At 40.9% G+C, this 20,609-nt stretch overlaps 1 protein-coding gene and 1 long non-coding RNA gene across 3 annotated transcripts; both read left to right on the top strand.

Moving 5' to 3' along the window:
* The first annotated feature begins 1,268 nt into the window (after window positions 1-1,268).
* Window positions 1,269-4,509, top strand: LOC120741759. 2 transcript variants are annotated; one of them, XM_040044795.1, is made up of 5 exons: window positions 1,269-1,533; window positions 3,015-3,089; window positions 3,224-3,490; window positions 3,623-3,697; window positions 4,051-4,509. In XM_040044795.1, exons 1-5 carry the CDS (start codon window positions 1,383-1,385, stop codon window positions 4,197-4,199), a joined length of 717 nt encoding a protein of 238 aa, XP_039900729.1. In that variant the 5' UTR covers window positions 1,269-1,382; the 3' UTR covers window positions 4,200-4,509. The 2 variants fall into 2 exon arrangements, with proteins under 2 accessions (XP_039900729.1, XP_039900728.1); XM_040044794.1 differs by having other exon boundaries at window positions 3,221-3,490.
* A 10,424-nt stretch (window positions 4,510-14,933) lies between these two features.
* LOC120741767 lies at window positions 14,934-17,070 on the top strand. Its single transcript, XR_005697690.1, has 3 exons — window positions 14,934-15,262; window positions 16,334-16,565; window positions 16,722-17,070. It is a non-coding gene; the product is annotated as an uncharacterized LOC120741767 (long non-coding RNA).
* Window positions 17,071-20,609: the final 3,539 nt, after the last annotated feature.

Raw genomic sequence — 20,609 nt, 5'->3', positions numbered from 1 at the left:
ACTTTAACTCGCTGCTTTGTCAAGACTGACCTTCATTGGTCATTCATATTTGAATCCTCCCTGTAGACACTGACAGTTAACCAGGTCACATACTGCTGCAGACTTTTAATTCAGATGATTTTTCTGTTATTCAAATATTTTAAATGTTTTTTTTAATCCAGATGTAGGCCTGTGTTTCTGAGCTCAGGTCATACATGTGGACAGGCTGGTGCCTACATGACTGTAGAAACTGAGCTCCCCACTGCTGAATATAAAAAGACTGTATCCACACGATGAGAGCCTGCAACAGACTCAGTGAGTTTGAGAGCGCTTACCTCCAAGCAAATTATTGAGGAGATGAGTGTTTGAAAACTTAGAGCAGACAGAATAACTGCTGCACTCTCAACTGATAAAGAGCCCAGCTGAAGCCAATTTAGTTTAATAAAGACTTGAAAACAGAGTTCATGTTTTTGTTTTCATTTTTCCACATGAATGTTAAAGTCAGGCACTAATTATTTTATCTGAACTGATCACTAAATCGGACAAATCAAACTCAGAGTAAGAGCCAGACTGACAATAAACAACAAATAAAACAGTTTTGTTTTTTTTCGGTTAGGGTGTGCAGGGCTAAGAATAAGACTTTCAAATAAATGATAACTTTGTCTGTGGGTTATTAATAAATCAGAAGTAAAGATTCCTGCCACTGCTGCTCCTCAGTGCAGCTCGCTCTGTTCCCTGGAATGAATTTGACTCTGTTCCCCAGATGCTGCAGCTTCATGTTTCTAAGAATAGAGCCAACAATAGCTGTGTTGCAGCTGTGTGAAAAATAGACTTAAAACAAGAATGGTTTAGTGGTAAACCTGGGGCTTCTGTTTCACACAACACCTCGTCCTCACAGTGGTACAGTCACCCCTGCTGCTCCGGCTCAGCTGACAGGAGCTGTGTTACTTTGGGCTGCAGTGGTTAAAGGAGCCTGGCTAGCTACAGGATTATTCTCAGAGGTTACATTTATTACAAGTACCATTAACACTAAATGATGCCCAGGAGTAAGTGAGCATTTGACACTGAGCAGGAAGAACTGCTGGAGAACCACAAACCATGCTGAGCTAGGGAAGTTGGACCAGGAAACCCAGGGAACCATGAAAATCCAAAATCCAAACTGTCTGATTAAAAAGTCAGAATCGACAAAGTCATTTAATGAAGTCGATCCTCTAGAGACTAAGAATATCTGTACAAAGTTTAATGTCTTTAGTCCAGATCCAGTCCTGTGGACTAAAGTAGTGGACTGACCAACAGACTGACATTAAGATCAGAGCCGTGCTGCTAGTGTGGCTAAAAGAAAAGAGAAGAAGAGACAGTCATGTTGATATGAACATTAGAGAAACACATCATGGAGCTGAAATATGATCCTGCTTCCTCATTTGGACTCATTCACCTCAGCTGACACGTTCAACAGCAGACAGGTTTTTGTAGCAGTCTGTCTCACTGTGAGAGGCTGGTGGTACAGCTATGACTACCTCATCTTTGGCTCTGGAACTAAACTGTCTGTAACAGGTAAGAACAAACATTTATTTTCCTTCAGTTGTTTTATTGTAGAAGCTGAAAATGTGTTTAAAGTCAGTTTCTGCTGCTTCAGGCTTTACATGTTAGTTTTTCATCATTAGTAGAGAATTCATCTGCAGCCATTGTTACATAAGAAAAGCTCAATAATCTCTGAAAACATGTTGAAATCTCACTGAACAACTAAAGTTATTCTTTATTTCTGCAAATATTAGTGATGTTACAAATATTTAGGATTTGATCCTCTCAGTAATTCTGCACCATCTGCTGGTTTTTGAACAAAACATCCTATTTGACATTAAAAATAATCATTTTTGTATTAAAATGTACAAGGAAATCAGAGCGATTGTGTATGTTTAAATAATGACATTGAGAAATAAGTTAATTCAGAAAGTATTAAGAATACATGAATATGTCAGTTAAAATTGATACTTTTAAATAATTATAGTAAAAATAATTCATGTACATAATGTTAAGTTTGCAAGTAATGAATTAATACCAATATATATGTGGTTTATGAAAATAATAAATTTTTTAATGGTTAAGTTAATATATTATTTAAGAATATTTTTAATAAAATAAAAATAAATAAAATGTCAATTGAAGAGGTAATGAAAAATATTTTAACTTTACATATAGAATAAGAATAGAACAGAATCTTTATTGTCACGGTTACAAGATTAACAAAACACACTTTGGCATCTCTCCATTGGCAGCATGTAGACTTACATTTAGATTCTTTACAATAACGTAAATATCTACAAAGTAACACAGGCATCTGCACACCAAAAAGATATGCACAAGTTATATACATACACACATATATATGCATATGGAGAGCACCGGGCCGCTGCGACTGCTCGCATCACCATCTTGTGAACATGAATTAATTAATATATTGGTGCCAACTAAAGTGTTTCTATTCTGATGGACAGTTTACATTTACTTTAATCATATTTGACCAAATTAAATATATTTGGAAAAATATTATTTGGTAAATGTTGGATCTCAATAATAGTGTCAGACACTGCAAGCATTTCAATATAATTAAAAGAATGTTATCAAGTCTGTTACATCAAGTTATATTTGCTTTAAACTTTACATATTTGAAAAAATTATCATTAACATGTTTCAGTACATACATAAAAAAGTAAGAAACTAATAAGATTGTATTTCTGTGTTAATCTTATGTATGTATGTAATATTTAATGTTTAAGATGTCATTTCCACGCTCTCAGTATTTAAACTGAATTTTAAAATATTTTATAAAGTTATATGATGTTAAATGTTGTTGTTATTATTATTACATTAACTATAAGAGTTTTTTCAAGCTGGCAGTGCACAAAAGAGGGAACATCACTAAAACACTATGAGTCCATCACAGGACAGAACAGAGAACCAGTGATACTCACAGTCAAACCTACAGATAATTCATAATCACCAGTTAACTGAAAAAACTTGTCTTTGGATTGTAGATGGAAACCAGAGAAGAACGACACAGGCACCGAGAGTTCCTGCAAACACACAGCAGAGCCCCACCCGACCAGCAGGTCTGAACACACAACCGTCTTGCGTTGAGGCTACAGCGCTAAACACAACACCACCATTTATGTTTTCAGTTATTTCTTTTAAAACGAATAAAAGGAAACAACAGAACATAATCTCTGTGTTTTTCAAACAGCAGGACCCAGAGTCCACGTGGAGGGGAACAGCTCCCTGCTGTGTGTGCCCCCAGCCATGTTTCCTCACCTGGTCCAGCTGTCGTGTAAAAGACAGAAGAAGAACGGCCGGCTGGAGGAGCTGCCCCCTGCTGATGGAGAGCAGCTGGAGCTCAGAGAGTCGGGACGCAACACCTCCATCTTACTGATCCATCAGCAGGAGAAAAGCACATATAAATGTACCTGCTGGGTGAAGCACGAGGGGGGCACAGTGGAGGCCCAAACACAACAAGGTAATGAAGGCTTGGTGACTGTGTTCAGCAGTGATTCAGCTTCATGTGGAGATGCTGTCAAAGAGAGCAGAGCAGCAGAGGACTGACATTTCTCACTGCAGCTCCAAACATTTGACTCCTTTTCTGTTTCAGAGCTTCCAGCTCCAGCAGCCTCCTGTCCTCCAGAGAGAGAGCCAGCAGACCTGCCAGCTCTGCAGCCAGCTGACTGTAAGATCACCTGCTGCCTCTCTGCATGGACAGCTCCAATGTCCAATGAGGGAGCTGGAACAAGTTTAGGCTCTTAAAGTTGCACTAATTGATCAAATCTTCATCCAACAAGCTCTGATAAAGCCACTGTACACTAGCTGCTCAGCACCAAACAGCAGACAGACCATAATATGTCAGAGATCAGTTTGTTAGCTGCTTGTGGAGTTCTTCTGCCCCCAAGTGGACACAAACACTACATCAATTCATCCACTTGAAGAAGAAGCTGTGACTGTTTCTATTTGGACTTTTTCTCCTTGATCTGAGAGGAATAACCCGACTGTCTGTCTGTCTCTTTGTGTCTGTCTGTCCTTCAGTGTCCTTCCAGTCTCAGTGCAGGGTGAAGCTGCTCTGCCTGCTGTACACAGTGCTGATAGTGAAGAGTCTGGTGTACTGCTGTGGACTCTCTCTGCTGATGATGCTCACAAACAAGGGAGCGTCCACCAACTGCACACATGCTGACTGACTGTTTCCTGCTCGCCTTTTCTCACCATCACATCTCATCAATTCATCTCATTCATCACTTTGATCACAAATGTTAGTTATGATGTGTTGTGCTTATTTTGCCTTTTTCTTCAACAGTTAGAAGATCATCTGAAATAAATACATCTTTACATGTATTGTTGCTCTGAGTTAGAATTCTTTTTGTACTTATTGTGACTTTTATTGTAGTAACAAAAACCATCAGGAATATTTTTATCACAAGTTTTTGTTTGATTTTCAAATGTCAAACAGTGTAGTTGTGTTTGTGTGAATAATAAAGATTTGAAGATGAAGAGTTTGATTCTACTTTCATTGTGTGATCAACAACAACCCGTGTGAGTGAAGCACAAACTGACTGTATCCAAACTTGCTCTCCTGCAGCAGACGGGCTGTGTGGGTTTCTGCTCTGCAGCCTCCACACCGTTAGCTGTGGCTTTTCACTTTAATAACACAATGACAGTTACAAGCATGAACTCTGCTTCAAGAATGATTCCAGGAAGGATCTGTGTTCTTCACCTGTGAGAGAAACAGCTCAAATCCTCAACTCAGAGCTGACAAATGAACTTTAATGGAATCAAAGGAGAGACCATGAAGCCCCTGCAGTCTGCTCAGCTCCCATTTTATTACCTGAGCTGAGTTTTTCATTCTGGATATCACACACGTAAGAACAGATCAAGTCTGAACAGCAAATGTTGGAGAATCATTTTGAAGTCTTGCTAAATGTCCTTATTATTACAAAAACTACTGAATGATTCAGAAAATCCTTTCCAACAAGCAGAAATATGCAAACAAAGTAGAAACAAGGCAACATGAGTCATTCAGATGCAGATAACATATTCTCCTTATTTTGAAGAACACAGTCATGAAATCTTTCTGTGTGTCATTCATTGAGTTGAAGTGCCTAATAGAAGAGGAAAAGCAGCAATAATCAATGATAGCTGAGACATTGAGAACATGGCTGTATGCCTGCTATCATAACAGCAAACAAAGCACACAAACAGCAAACAGACAATAATGTGCTCGCAGCTTGTTGTGTGTTGTGTCATTTTTGACATTTCATGAAGTCACAAAAATGTGTGCGACTCATTAAAGGAGTCTGTACGTGTCAGTCAGTGCTCTGTATTCATGTGTTCACCTCATTAAAGTCACTCAGACACTTTTCTCCTCCAAACTTACAGCACAGCTTCATATTTCACTGACTGATTCTTTCATTACATCCATTAAGGGTCACACAGTGAAATTAGTGCAAACTTACAAATGTGTTGCAACAATTTTGGCCTCCAAACTGAACTTTGAGACAAACAGTGAAGCTGTGAGCAAAAAGAGGCTCCAGTGTGTGTCATGGTGGAGGAAACTGTTGTATTCCCACATTAAAAACATGCTGATCTTATTGGATTTTTCCCTCAAAGTCTTTTTCCTCCTTTTTCTCTTCATCCAAATGTTCTAGCAGGCTGACTGTGAGTCCCTGTTGAACCTGTACAGCAGAAAGTAACAGCAGTCAGCGGCCTCCACTTGACTTCATGACTTCAACCCCTCGCACAGTCACTTTCACTTTCTTCCTTCTGTCTTTTAGTCCTAAAATGTAGAACAACACCAGATCCAAATATTTGTGTCCTTCACTCACATCTTCAAATGATCCCTTCCATATCAGAGATGATACAAAGGCAACATTTGTCTTATTTCTCTTTCATGAATCAAAAAGTACTTTTGTACTGTTGTGTAAATGTGTGTGTAAAGGTGGATGACTGCCTGCTGCAAATGAAATCTAACCATGGCTACAAATAAATGAAGCTGAAGCTGACGTGAAACACAGCCCTGTTTTTATTACTGTTTATAGATATTAGAATTGATGATCATCATTTTAATGATTCTTAAAAAGGCTTTAATGAATCCTTCAGTCTGAAACCAACTTGGAACAAAACACATTAGAAGATGTGGGAAAGAACCACAGTGTGCACATATTTAAACACACAACAGAACCACATGTGTTTGTTTCAAATAAGATTTTTACTCTAAATGTTGTTAAATATGATTTTGTTTTTTTAACTACTTTGTGTGCAATTTATGAACTTTTAAAATATTTAACCATATTTTTTTTTTTGATTTTTCTATTTATTTATAGTTTCATTATATTTAGTTTGTATATTTAGTGTTTTCATCACAGCTGTTCAACAACAGATAACAGTGTGTGTTAGTAAATTCACAGCAACATGAATGTTTCTGAGTGTTTGTGCATCATGTGACCCAGATTTTTGGATCTGCTGTCAGATTGAAATGAAGACGATGAAACCACAGCAGCTTCAGCTGAGCTGTCAATCAGCAGCAGCAGTCTTATCTGTGGGCCGCAGGGGCTGATGGGAGCTTTGAGGACCTGTTAGAAACCACGTGGCCCTCGTCTGATCTCACAGCTCGTCCTTGTTTGGCCTCAGCTGCATCAGAGCGCCACTTCTCCCCAGGTTCACCAGAGGAAACACCACTGCACAAAATGCTTTTCCTCCCAGCTGCTGCTCTGTGCTGTCTGTGTTCAGGTGAGTGTTTCCAGCCAATCAGGAGCCAACAAAGTCAACCTGTAACAAACACTGTCACACTAACCTTCATCTATCTGTCTGTGTCTCTACAGCACTGGTTACCATGGCAGCAGAACAGCTGATTCAGGAGGATTTAACATTGACCAGGAGAGTTGGAGAAAGTGTCTCCTTCAGCTGTGGAGGGACTGAACAGTGTGATGGTAGCGACTATCTGCTCTGGTACCAGAAGAAAGAAAATGAAACTTTCAAAGTGATTCTTGATATTCATAAAACATACGGTCATCCTCAGAAAGATGATTTTTCAGCTGAGAATAAACAGAATAGCTGTGAGTTGAAGATAGAAAAAGTTAAACGCGATCATTCAGCCACCTACTACTGCACATGTTGGAAGTATGATACCCACAGTGAGAAATGATCCCTGCAGCCTGAACAAAAACCAACAGATGAACAGATGTCAAACAGTGTCTGTGACAGGAAGAGAGCAGTAAACCACAGCCCAGCTTCACATGTTTCACCTCCATCTCAGAGTCACAAACATACTGAGCTCAGGGACCATTTTTATTTACTGCTGTCAGAAATTCAATTCTATTTATTTCTGTTTAAACAGATTTTTCATCCTGTTTTAAGACAGAAACAAGAGGAACAGATGACATCAAACTTCCAAATGTAAACAAATGTATCCTCAGTCCCACAAAAACATTTATTCAAAGTGAAAGAAAAACAGATTGTGTCAAACTGAATCAAAGTCCATCCCTCATTCACAGTGTTAATGTTCTCTTCATGAAAACTCTTCCAGCAGCACTTGTTGTTTAACACCTTTCAGTACATTTAACCAGACACTTGGACTGATGTCAGGTCAGGATTTTGTCCTTCTAGCAGCGGCTCATTAGGACGCTGATGTTGTTGGACAGGTTTCCATCAGTTTCCTGTGGATGTTTATAGAGGATGAATCAGTCACGGTGCCTCATCTTTCTGTCACCTTCTTTTCTCTCTGATAGAAAAAAACAGATTTTGTATCTGAATATGTCAAATCTGGAATAAAAGGACAAGATTTGTGCTTTCTGTTTGTGTTTCCTGACCAATCACATTTGAGCAGCTTTGGCTGCTTCATTTCATTTCCAGCGTCGCTGCTGAAGAAGAATCAGAGTCTGACTGGATCAAACACACAGATTTAACAGCAGAAAAAGTGATTCCATGTAAAACACTCTCGTTCACCAGTTTTAACTCACATGACTTCATTTCCTCAAATTGAATCTTAGTCATTTAATCACAGGAAGTTTCTGGGATTTTGTTCCAGTCCTCCTGACAGAAATGCTGGAACTGAATCAGCTTTTATGAGTCTTTGTTCAATTTTGCTTCTCTCCATAAATTTTTACTGAACTGAGATCAGATTTGTGATGGTCGCTCTACTAACTTGACTTTGCTTTCTTTAAACTGCAGTTTTTGTCTATTTGTTCACTTCCTCACTGATGACCTTAGAACACATTAGTGTTCTTCTTCATGCCACCTTGTGAAGTACACTTATACCTTGTCCTTGTTTCAGCATCTTCAGAAGCTCCTTTGCTGTTGTTCTGGGACTGATTTGCACTTTTCAAAACAGAGTCTGTCCATTTACAGGAGACTGAGCACACATTTATGATATGACGGCCATATTGCCTGTTTGTTTTGTTTGTTTGTTTATGTGCTGAGTTTATAATTCTTGTGTTTTCATTTAGTTTTGGTTCCTGTTTTGATTTTATTATTTCTTCTAATGTTTCTGGTGTCCTCAGTGTTTCCTCCAAGGTTAGCTGCACAGAGATAATATTATTAATATAATAGTAATAAACTTTATTTATAAAGCACACTTAAAAACCAAGGGTATGCCAAGGTGCTTAACAAGTAAGATAGAGAATAGGAGGAGGATAATAGAAATAGGACCAAAGCAAGTACTAAGTATGCAAGCAGGTAGCTGTCACTGATACACAGGAAAGCAACAGGTACAGAGCAAACAAGCATTTAAATGAGCATAAAAGTGCATGATATAAAATCATAAAAGAAATATTAACTAGAGGGAAAGGCAAGATTGAATAAGTGGGTTTTTAGTCGTGATTTGAACAGTGCAATGGAATCAGATGCGCGGAGGTCGAGAGGAAGGGTATTCCACAGTACCGGGGCAGCCAGAGCAAACGCACGGTCACCCCGAGACTTCAGCCGAGATCTGGGTCGGGTCAGAAGTAGTTGAGTGGCAGATCTGAGTGTTCTAGCAGGAGTATGTGGTTTGAGAAGTTCACTAAGATAACTTGGCGCTAATTTATTAATAGTTTTGAATGTAAGGAGTAATATTTTAAATTGAATACGGTACTTTATGGGCAGCCAATGCAAGCTAGCTAGAACAGGAGTACCGTATTTTCACGACCATAAGGCGCACTGTGCTAAAAGGCGCAGTCTCAGTTATGTGTGCCATTACTGTATTTAACACACACATAAGGCGCACTGGACCATAGGGCGCATACAAGTACCGTATGCGTATTTAAAAATAAAGCGGGAGCAAACCTGAATTCGGTACCTTACTCACATTTCTATTGCCGGTAATCGTCATCATCAACAACACACAAGCATACAAGTGTGCGTATTTAAAAATAAAGCAGGAGCAAAACTGAGTTTGGTACTCACATTTTTATTACCAATAATCGTCATCATCAACAACACACAAGCATACAAGTGTGCGTATTTAAAAATAAAGCAGGAGCAAAACAAAGTTTGGTACTCACATTTTTATCATCAATCAAACCCATCGAAGTCCTCATCCTCTGTGTCTGAATTGAACAGCTGCGCTAAATCTCCATCAAACATGCCAGGTTCACTGTCTTCACCGTCAGAGTCACTTTCCGTGCCGTGCGGCTCCTCGGAAACGATGCCGGCTTTTGCGAAAGCTCGAACAACAGTGCCAGCAGACATGTTAGCCCAAGCATCTACAATCCATTGGCAGATTGTGGCGTAACTTGCCCGGCGCTGCCTTCCACTCTTAGTGAAACTGTGGTCTCCACCGGTCATCCATCGCTCCCAGGCCGCTCGCAGCCTACTTTGAACGGGCGGTTCACACCGATGTCCAGCGGTTGGAGTTCCTTTGTCAGGCCTCCCGGAATGACAGCAAGCTCACAGTTCATTTGCTTCACAAGTTTTTTCACATCGGCTGTGAGATGGGCACGCATAGAGTCACAGATCAACAGCGATGGTGATGCGTGGAAAAAACCACCTGGTCTCCTTACATACACCTCCCTCAGCCAGTCTTTCATCATTTCCTCATCCATCCAGCCCTTTTCATTTGCCTTAATGATGATTCCTGCTGGAAACTTCTCTTTAGGCAAAGTCTTTCGCTTAAAAATCACCATAGGCGGCAGTTTCTGTCCATTAGCATGGCAGCCAAGCACAACAGTAAAAGAAGACTTTTCATACCCCGTTGTGCGTATCGCTACCGTGCTGGTCCCCTTCTTCTCCACAGTGTGACTCACCGGGATGTCAAAAGTGAGCGGGACCTCGTCCATGTTTGTGATGTGGATGGGCTGGATGTGTTTGTCGGCGATGTGTTTGCTGCAGTAGGAGCGGAAGATGGCCAGCTTTTCCTTATAATCCGCTGGAAGTTGCTGCGCTACCGTAGTCCTGGTCCGGATGGAAAAATGGCACCGTTTCATAAAACGAAAGCACCAAGACGGACCTCCTTGGAAATGTTCAATGTTCATCTCTTCAGCTAGTGAAACTGCTTTTAGCCGAATGGTGACCGTCGAAACGCTTCTCCCGCTCGCTCTTTGCTCGATGATCCACCGCTCGAGTCTTTCCTCCAACTCGAGCCACCTCGCCTTATGTCCCCGGAAACTCAGCTGCGTTTTCTTGACCTGCCGGAGCTTGTTTTCCAGCTTCCTCCATTTGCGAACCATCGATTCGTTAATCTTAAGTTCTCTCGCCGCTGCTCGATTTCCATGTTCCTCCGCGTAGCTGATGGCCTTCAGTTTAAACTGTGCTTCGTAAGCGTGTCTCTTTGCCATTTTCAGGGTTGTTAAAACAACGATGTCCTGCATAATGCACATACCTGTTCTTTTATACAGGTATGTGCGATTGTCCCGGTATATACGATCAACGCCCACACTTCACCCTTTAACGTTCTCATGGTGTTCTCTACTACGTCCTCCTTACAACACACAGGGCGCACCGCGCTATAGGGCGCGCCGCACTTTTTGAAGAAAATCTAAGACTTTTAAGTGCGCCTTATGGTCGTGAAAATACGGTAATATGGCAAAATTTCCTGGTTCCAGTCCAGAGGCGGGCTGCTGCATTTTGGACTGTTTGCAGTCTAAGAAGAAGAGAAGAGGGAAGACCGTAGTACAAAGAGTTAAAGTAATCCAACCTGGAGGTCACAAAAGTGTGAATAAGCTTCTCCAGGTCCTCGTGCGGAACATAATGCCATAGCCTTAGAGATAAGGCACAGTTGGTGGAAGCTGGATCTCACTACAGCAGACACTTGCTTATCGAGTTTGAGCGAGCTATCCAGCAGTGCACCCAAGTTACTGACATAGTCACAGGAAGAGCTAGCAAAGAACCCAGGGCAGCACAGAGTTGGGCACGAGGGATTTTACTGTTGAACACCACAGTCTCAGTCTTCTTATCATTCAAAACGAGGGAATTACTCAGGAACCATTCTTTGACCTCCCGCATATATCTAGATAACTAAAAGGAAAAAAAGGGAAAAAATGTAGCACACTTCGCACACGGCAGCTGCAAGGATGGTGTGTGATATTGTTATGAGACCCTTCAGATTTACAGAGAATGGCAGCAACAGCCTTCACTGTTTTATAAGACACTAGTTCAGATCAGACAGACGAGCCACTCACTGTTGTCACGTTGTGTTGTGAAAGGACAGCCCGTCACATCCTCCTCTCCTGTCACTCCACAGCCTGCCTGTTCAGAGAACCTGTAATATTATCACATGAACTATTACAGTGGAGCCTGAACCCACAGTGGGTGGAGCTCTACAGCCAGATGTGAACAGATGTGATGTTTACTGAGTGGCCCTCTGGCAACAACATATGCATCTCTTATATTTGCTCACAGTTTGTACAATGAAGGATGAAAACTAGGAATGATGTGTGCTCCTCGTGATGATAATTGTTTTTAACTATAAAAGGTGATATTGTTCAAGAGAGTAATGGAACAGGAGCACTGAGGCTTCAGAACTATATGAATCCTCAATTTTTTAAGATTTCTTCAGCATTAAAGTAATCCAGTGACAGCTGTCAGTGCACATGAGTGAATTTACCCTGACTAAAGAAATCACTGTGAGCCTGAATGTTGATTAAAGTCAGTGCTGTAGTTCTGACATTAGCTCTGCTGCTCTGACTGAACTGAAGGATGTTCAGACCTGCAGCTGAAACGTTTATATGAGAAACAGAAAAGTCACCGATCAGTCTCTGACTAACGTTACTGTACTTTTGTTATGAGTGTTAGACTGTAAAAATAAACAGCAGCATGTTTCTGCCTCCACATCTGTAAGGACAGTAACACCAAACTTGCACTTCAATAATCCCTCATTAATCATTAACAGCAGATTAAACAGTTTGAACTGAAGATGAATCACTGAGGACTGAAAATGTTCTCACAGTGTTCTTCACTCACAGACTGTAACATCAGCTCCAGTTTCTGATGTGTTTGTTACTGACACAGCTGATGTCCACAAAATACAAGAAACACCATTAAAATAACAAAGCCCAACATTGATGCACTGGAACATATTACAGACGTTTGGAGCTGAAGTCAGAGTTTATATTTAATTTTTCCTTTGAAGACTTTTTAGCACAGACTGTATATTTATTTATAGATTTTACTCTACTGAATTTGTTTGAAATATTCAGGTTAACGATCAGTCTGATTTATTCTTAATGAGGTCTTGTTCACAAAGTTACATGTAATGTGTTAGTATATAAGACTTTGTCTTTTTTAACAAACAGCTCATCTATCAGCTGTCAGCAGAACTTCAGATCCTGAAGTGTGTGAGGACAGAGAAGAGTCAGCTTTACTTCAGGTTTGATGGATAAACTTTCACAGTTTGTGATGATTCTGTTCTCTTTGTGATTTTAGGAGCTGCCCTCAGCACCACCCAGTGACATCACACATCATCCTACATGTTCACTCTTTGTCAGTGGAAGCTGCAGCTGTTTGATTGATAAAGTTAAAGACAAGAAGTCAAAGGGATTAATCATCCATGTAACTGTGTCACTATATAGGAGCACAAATATTAACTCAGTTTGGTGTTTCAGAAAGTTGCTGATCTCAGACCTGCACAGCTTCTGTTTTAAACATGAATGTAGTCAGCTGCATAAAGTGAGATTTTCTCTGATACAATATAACTTTCTACAGGACTGAATATAACATCATTATGTAAAAGTCCAGAGTCTCTGTGCTTCATCTGAGGATGATGTGAAAACTTCTAACATCACACAAAGTAAAGGTCTCTATCACACTGCTCATGAAATGCAGATTTGTCCATCTTCTATTTTGGGCGTCTAGTGGAGGTCTGAAGATTTCCCTCTGAGGAAGCTGCTGGTGAAGGTGGCGAGTTCTGCTTGATCCCTGCGGTGACCTTCAGTTCCTGATGTTTCTGAAATGACACATCAGGAGTCTTCCTCCGTGGGTCAACAGAAGCTGTGATAAATGAAAGGGAGGACATTTCTCAAACCTCTGGACCCAGGAAACCCAGCTTGGTCCTCATGGTCACCTTCACTTGTTGTTCCCCAGGGTGAATGTAGCTGTTGATAATAATGTGGACTTTGGACCCTGTTATTAAATGAAAAGAACAAACTACACTTCTATCAAACCTTTTGTCAGTGTGCTTTATTTCATTTAACTTTCCATGTTAGCGGGCTGTAGAGCGCTCTGTGTGAACTGAATCTAAAACTGTTTAAATCCATATAATTCAGATACTAACAGTAACTCTGGGTCTCTGTGGAGTCTGCTGCTGATGTCATCTCTGTCTAAAATAGGATAAGAAAAAATGAGACCTGTGGAATCATTGAAGCATAAAGACTACGGGAGTAACAGGTGTGCAGCATCGCTAGCTAGCAACAACCTTCTAATACAGTGTGGCTAATCTAGCTAATGATCGCTTACAGTTAGAATGACAGAGATGACATTTTGTATAAAAACTGGTAAAACTGTTTCACAGGTTGTTGATCCTGTCGTGTTCTTTGTGTGTTTGGCAGCCATCATGAAGCTGTACGTGTCCATCACTGCTGTCAGTGTGAGAGCAGGACTTATTCTGGCTATCAAACAGCTCTACAGAGCACACTGTTTGTTCTTTAAAACATTTATTTAATCACAGCTCAGTGGCCGTGATATCACCACTGTTCTCTGTAGTTCCACTTTTACATCACAGTATTTTACCTTGGATGTCAGGTTGTGTTTTTGTGCCAGCAAACATTTAAAACTGTTCTGACTTCAGTTCTTCTCAGACTGAACCATCAGGAGGATTCATACCTGCAACACCTGGAACCAGTCAGCTGGAGGCAGCAGCAGTTTGTCTCAGAACAACTTTATGAACAAAAAAAAATTAATCTCAGAGAGATAGATACCAACCTCTCAACATGGATTCAAACCAATAACCTTCATCTGATCGACCTGTCAGGCTACACCTGTTATTTGTAGCTGTCCACTGTAACACAGCAGGCTGAAACTGACTCTGATCCACAAAGCAGGACCTCTGCTAACTGGAATGCAGCCTTCATTATCACACCTGTATTTTTCCTCCTGTGAACTAAAGACATCAGCTGTGGAAGAGGTCTGTCTGTGTCCCACATGTCTGTCTGTGACTCTCAGGTGCATCACTGTTTACAGGATCACAAGGATCCACCTGACAGCAAGAACACAGGAGATGGAGGCGAATCCATCAGCAAACCATTAAAGTCCTTCACAGTAATCTGCTTGAATGATCTTAATATATGCTGCTCAACAAATAAGGGAACCCTTCAACAACACAATGTAACTCCAAGTGTTCCTGTGATGTAGCAAACTTAAGCAGCAAGGAAGGTGAAAGTAAATAGCATTTAGCAGACGATTGAAGTTCTTTTAAGCATATTTTATTGCTGGCATCTCCATTTTACCATAAACAATTAATCAGGCATGCAAAATCCCACTGGCTTTATACAAGACTTTGCCCACACCTGACCTCGTTAGTCCCTACCATTGAAACAAAATAGGTCAAACCAAATAATACAAATCTAAACAAAGAACAGGAATAAAGTCATGCATGAAACTGACAAACTCATTTACTCAACTAAATAGTTTGTAAAGTAAAACACTGCATACAATATAACTCAAAAGGCTACTTTAAAGAAAACAAACAATACTATACAAAATGAAAAACCCTCCATTTGGTTACACCCAGTGATGCAATCATTGACCTCATGACCCTATATAAACAGGAAGTAGTGGGCGGCCCTTCCTATACACCTGTCTCACATATAGGACCTGAATACACAACATGGACACCATGGTAAGTAGAACCAAAGCAACATAAAGAAACATAATTTACCAGACGTGCCTGTAAACAGAAGAAAATTCAGATGATCTGATGGTCAGTAGTGTTTGCTTTAAAACACATGCATGGATGTAACAGATGTAACTACTGCTACCACAAACAAAACCCGGGATAGTGTGTGTTAAGAGAAGTTACACCAGCAATGTCTAACTTAAAGCATTATGGCTGACTGTAAAATAACAGAACACAAAATAACAATATATGCAAGTGACAAATGGCAAATTAATTCCGTTCTAGCCACTTTGTCACAGTTCCCTTTATGTTGTTGAGCAGTATATAACTTGGAATGTAATTTAGGAAAGCTTGAGCAGCATTGTCACAGTCACACTGTGCTGCTAACTTTAAATGAGTGTCAGGTGATTTGTGACAGAAGGACAGCAGCAGAGTGAAAGGAAGGTTTACAGGATGTTGGTGAGAGCTGCTGTGATGTCTGGTTTGGATCCTGTGGCTCTGACAAAAAGACAGGAGGCCGAACTGAAGATGTTCAGACTTTCACTGGACAAGATTAGAAATGAGTTCACGAGAGACAAAGTCAGAGAGGCTGACATCCTAATCTTTCCTGGGAATAACACTCCAGGAAATATAAATCTAATAAACTAATAGTTCATAGAGGACACAGACTCATTACTGTAAGATTATTTTTTAATACTTTAAAATGATAAATTTAAAAAATGCTGGAGCTGCAACATGTTAACATGTGGTTAACAGATTAAAATTGAAGCTCTCATATTAACAGCTAACTTTCTATGCTGTGCTGATTTATTTGTCACAGTCTTGGTCATTTATTTTGAGCTTTTTATGGAGGTTAAACTTTCTGTTATAAATTTACCTGTATGTGTATTTTAAATATGATCTGTGTCATTAAATGCAACAGTTTCAAATCCAGCTTGAAGGCTGAGTTCTTGTTCTGAAAGATGAGGATGTGTAACTGTGACACTAGAAGAGGTGTGGATCTAATTCTCTGAACTTTCTCTAAACTTATATTTTATGTGACAGTAACTTTGTATTTTCTGTTAACAACACCAGGGCCCACTGGGATGATGTCCATTAGCTTGGATATTCTCTTCTGCCAAGACTTCTGCTGCCTTCCTTCCTCCATACCTGACAAAGACGACTGACTGTTGTGTTCTTTTCACATCAAGTTTCCACATTATTCATCTCATCAACACAGAGATTTTTAAGGAGAACATCCCACAGATGATGTTCCCACATGCTGGGATTGTTGTGTGTGACCCTGGTTGGACATCCACAGAGAAAGGTGAGTGTTATTATCTTTATTATCATATCACCACCAACATCTGGTTTTTGTGATCATTAAAATCTTCTAAAGATTTTCAGTTACAGTGAGAACATTTGCACTAATACTGAACCATTCATTAAAATCTTTTACATACAAAACATTTTTACGAAGCAGGTCGCTATGATCAGCCAGCAAGACGCTAAGCCGACCGTGGAGACGAAGGCTGTCGTGAGGTGACCAAGGATCCATCCCCAGAGCTGATTGGCCGCCCCACACTTTCCACACAGGTGGAGGCCAACCCAACCTAATATCCAGAGCTGTGAATGCCCTAACAACCTCAAAAAGTATGAGCTGGTTTAGGTAGCAGCCTGCGGAGTAGAGGATGGACTCAGCCTCAAAGTCCTCCTGATAGCTGTCCTCCAGTAGCCCCTGGCTGGCGAGAGAGGGAGCTGGCTACACAGTGTATTGAGGACACTCTGCCATTGCCTGTGAGGCATCCACCTTCCCTACATTAGCCTTAGGCATGTCGGGAAGTGGTTGGCTGGTGCGCTTAGATTAAATAAAGCGAGCACGAGCCTCCGGCAATTTACGAATAAATTCTTTACAAATCCTACCATGTGAATTCATGGATTTTTTTTTTCACATTCTGTCTCTCACAGTTGAAGTGTACCTCTGGTGCAAATTACTGACCTCTGTCATCATTTTAAGTGGGGGAACTTGCACAATCGGTGGCTGACTAAATACTTTTTTGCCCCACTGTATGCAGGACTGTGGAGCTTCCCTGGTCTGCTTGGCATGTTCCCAGCAGCGAGCATGGAGAGGGCACCGAGCACGAACTCGTGAGACTGTGAGAACAGCTCCATGTCCACCAGAGAACTCCCACACACTGGGCAGGTGATCCACAGCAGATCCACTGGATACGTGAACCTGCGAGGCCACGAGCAATATTCCAGGGGAACGCTGGCTGCAGGACCCTCGGCAAGCACCAAGTGTGCGACCTACGAGACATGGCGCCAGCAACTAGTCACCGCAGGAGCTTTTCCATTGTGGATCGGGGCAACAGAAACCTGGGAGGCTGCTGACAAAGGCTCCCCATCACAAAGGTAACGAACACACCCCAGCCACACACAGTAATTCAATTCAATGTTATTCATATAGCGCCAAATCACAACAAAAGTTGCCTCAAGGCGCTTTATAGATACCGTAAAAAGTGGAGATCCAACGATCACCAGTTTCACATCTGCACAGCTGATTATAGTTAAGCTGGTCTGTAGAGTCACATGGAGCCGGTGTGGGTGAGGGGACTCGCCCCAGCTCTAATGACCACAGTCCAGGTGTTTGTCCCTCTGTCCACTGACAAGAAACAAAGAGCTGAGTAGCCTTGCAGGTCAAATCCTACCAGTCCCCTCAGTATGACAGCTCCCCCCTAGATCGTGGAACTTGTTAGTAACAGGGTTGATGTCAGAGGCCTGAACAGTCAGTCCCAAGGGAGAGTTATATTTAAAGGCCCGGAGTAACCTCTAAGAGCTGTTTACAATAAAATGATTAATATTCTTATATTTACCTTTACTGTTTCACAAAGGTTTAAAAAGAGTATGTCCACAATTTAGACTGTAATTACAGGATATTTTACTTTATTTGGCAGGAGTGAAGCAGAGGCAGAATTAAATGATAATAACAGTCACAGAATAATAAGAAAATCACATCAATCATACTTCTCTCATGAACCTGCTCTGAGCTAATGCTGATTTTAAAGGATGAGAGAGGTTGGAGGAGAGAATGAGCAGATCTTGTGCTGAAGTTTGTTTCATCTCAGTGTTTTGTGCTAATGGAAACAATCCAACAGGAAAGCAGGAATCCTTAAATATTCGATACTTCAGGAAAACAGCGAGACCCCAGATCTTCTCAGTGTTGGGAGAAGCTGCAATCCACCAGTAGAATGATGGGAGTCCAAAGCGATGGATGGAGCCAAATCCAATGTCTATGTCCACTGTCTGGGCAGCTGGTTGATGTCTCTGGTGTCTCTGCCAGAATTTCCAAAGGTGAATTTCTGGTATCCGATCATCTGAACTGCTCACAGGACAGCTGGAAACAGAACCTGAACATCTCTGAGGGCTCCAATTTATGCTCTGACAAGTGCTCACTCACCCCACCTCTCCTCCTCTGGTAGGTCGTCACCAATCACTGTGTTTTACAGAAGATCAGCAGTTATTTTACTTACTACATTTATTATTTAACATATTGATCAGGATCATACTTTGATTATAACTGTGAATAGAAATAAAGATGATTTACTACGAGCACATGGGGAAAATAACTTTTTTACAGCCAGAAATCTGGGTCTAACACATGAGGCTGGATGTTAAATCCTTTTACCCGCTCAAAGATGTGATGACAGGGGAAAGTGAAGGAGACTTCAGCCTCTCTGTCACTTTTCTTCCATCAGAAACTTTTTGTTTTTTTATTGAGCTGAGATCAGATTTGTGATGATCACTCTGATAACTTGATGTTGTTTCCCTTAAACCATTTTGCCAAAGTTTGTGTACATCTGTGTGTTTATTGATTGATTGATTAAAATACCTTTATTAGTCCCACAAGGGGAAATTTCATAAGGCTGCCGACCTGTTGACTAAGACCACCAGGTACCGGAACAGCTTCTTCCCCACAGCTGTCAGACTCCTGAACTCTGCCTCCTGACATCTGACCCACGTTAAACTCATGGACTGAACATACACACACCCACAATGGACAACTGTACCCTCAAACACACAATAATAACATGGACTGAACCACCACTCACAACCACTAGCACTTTATATAGCCTCTGTAGAAACTATCTACACCCTCACTTATCTTAACTGCACTACTGTATAGCTCTGTGTAAATAATCATTCTGTACATTCGATAATCTTTAATCCTACAACTGTTTACAACTTGCATAGTTCCCATTTCTGTATAGCTGTATATCTCAGATTCTGTAAAGTTACTTATTTCATATTCTGTGTAGTTTTTCATATTTATATCCTGTTCATAGCCTGTACTCACTACAGCCTGTACATACTTATAGTTATAGAATATTCACAACATACTTCATACCGTGTACATTATAACATACCATAATAGACCCATTTCTGTAATATACTCACATATCTATATTGCTAATATATTGTAATATCTATATCACTAAAGCACTTCTGGATGGATGCAAACTGCATTTCGTTGCCCTGTACCTGTGCATGTGCAATGACAATAAAGTTGAATTCTATTCTATTGCACGCAATGGCGGCGCCATCTTACCCTTCGACCATACATACATTACACAAAACATCACATGGGGAAGACAGGTCAGAGGTATAACAATGGAAAAAGCACCACACGAGGAAAGATAAGGAGAAAAAAATAACTCCCCCCAGACTGAGCTCCAACAGGGAGATCAGTCTGAGAACAGAAAAAACACCTCTGCACATGAAAAAACTCTTAATACACCAAAGAAACACATGAAGAGCAACGGGGGGTAAAGGGTGAGAGACAGCCAGTGTAGACAGCACATCCGGGCCTGACATCCACCGTCAGGATCGGAAGGGAATAAGCATCGAAGGCGTTTGGAGAGGGGATGAGTGTGTGCATATCAGTGTATATGTATGTGTGTCCAGAGTTCAGCTGAGACAGTGTCCTTCGCCCTGCTAGGCTAAGTAAACAGTCTTCCAGCCAACCCAGGTGGCCTTGCATGGAATGGGAAGAACAGACTAAACACAGTCATTATCAGGGTGTTTTTGTTCAGCTCCAGCCTTGCGACCGCAGCTGGCGCCAAAGGGGTGTCCGCATAAGTGATGGTGGTTTTTACTTTAGTGCGAACAGCTCATATGAATTTCAAAGCTGTTCTACTTGCGTTCTGTGATGTTGTCATTAATTGTGCTCAAGGAGCCGATTTCTGAGAACTCACGGCAGTGTGCCTTCCCGAGATGTCATCCAATTTGTGCCGAGAGATGTTATTCTGAGCGAGCCCTAGCTAGAACTTCAAGCTCAGCTCTTGAAGGTCTTCAGCTGCTCATGTTGCAGATC

Source organism: Simochromis diagramma, unplaced genomic scaffold (genome assembly GCF_900408965.1).
Source record: "Simochromis diagramma unplaced genomic scaffold, fSimDia1.1 OVJJ01000396.1, whole genome shotgun sequence".
Classification (NCBI taxonomy): domain Eukaryota; kingdom Metazoa; phylum Chordata; class Actinopteri; order Cichliformes; family Cichlidae; genus Simochromis; species Simochromis diagramma.
The sequence above is the reverse complement of the archived record's forward strand: the minus strand, read 5'-3'. Positions and strand labels throughout refer to the sequence as shown.

What these genes read in the sequence shown, in the direction of transcription:
- LOC120741759 (XM_040044794.1), top strand. Translation starts at nt 1,383, where the DNA reads ATGATCCTGCTTCCTCATTTGGACTCATTCACCTCAGCTGACACGTTC. An exon ending in GAGCCCCACCCGACCAGCAG is followed by an intron (nt 3,090 to 3,220) that starts GTCTGAACACAC and finishes TTTTTCAAACAG; the next exon opens with CAGGACCCAGAGTCCACGTG. An exon ending in AGCTCTGCAGCCAGCTGACT is followed by an intron (nt 3,698 to 4,050) that starts GTAAGATCACCT and finishes TCTGTCCTTCAG; the next exon opens with TGTCCTTCCAGTCTCAGTGC.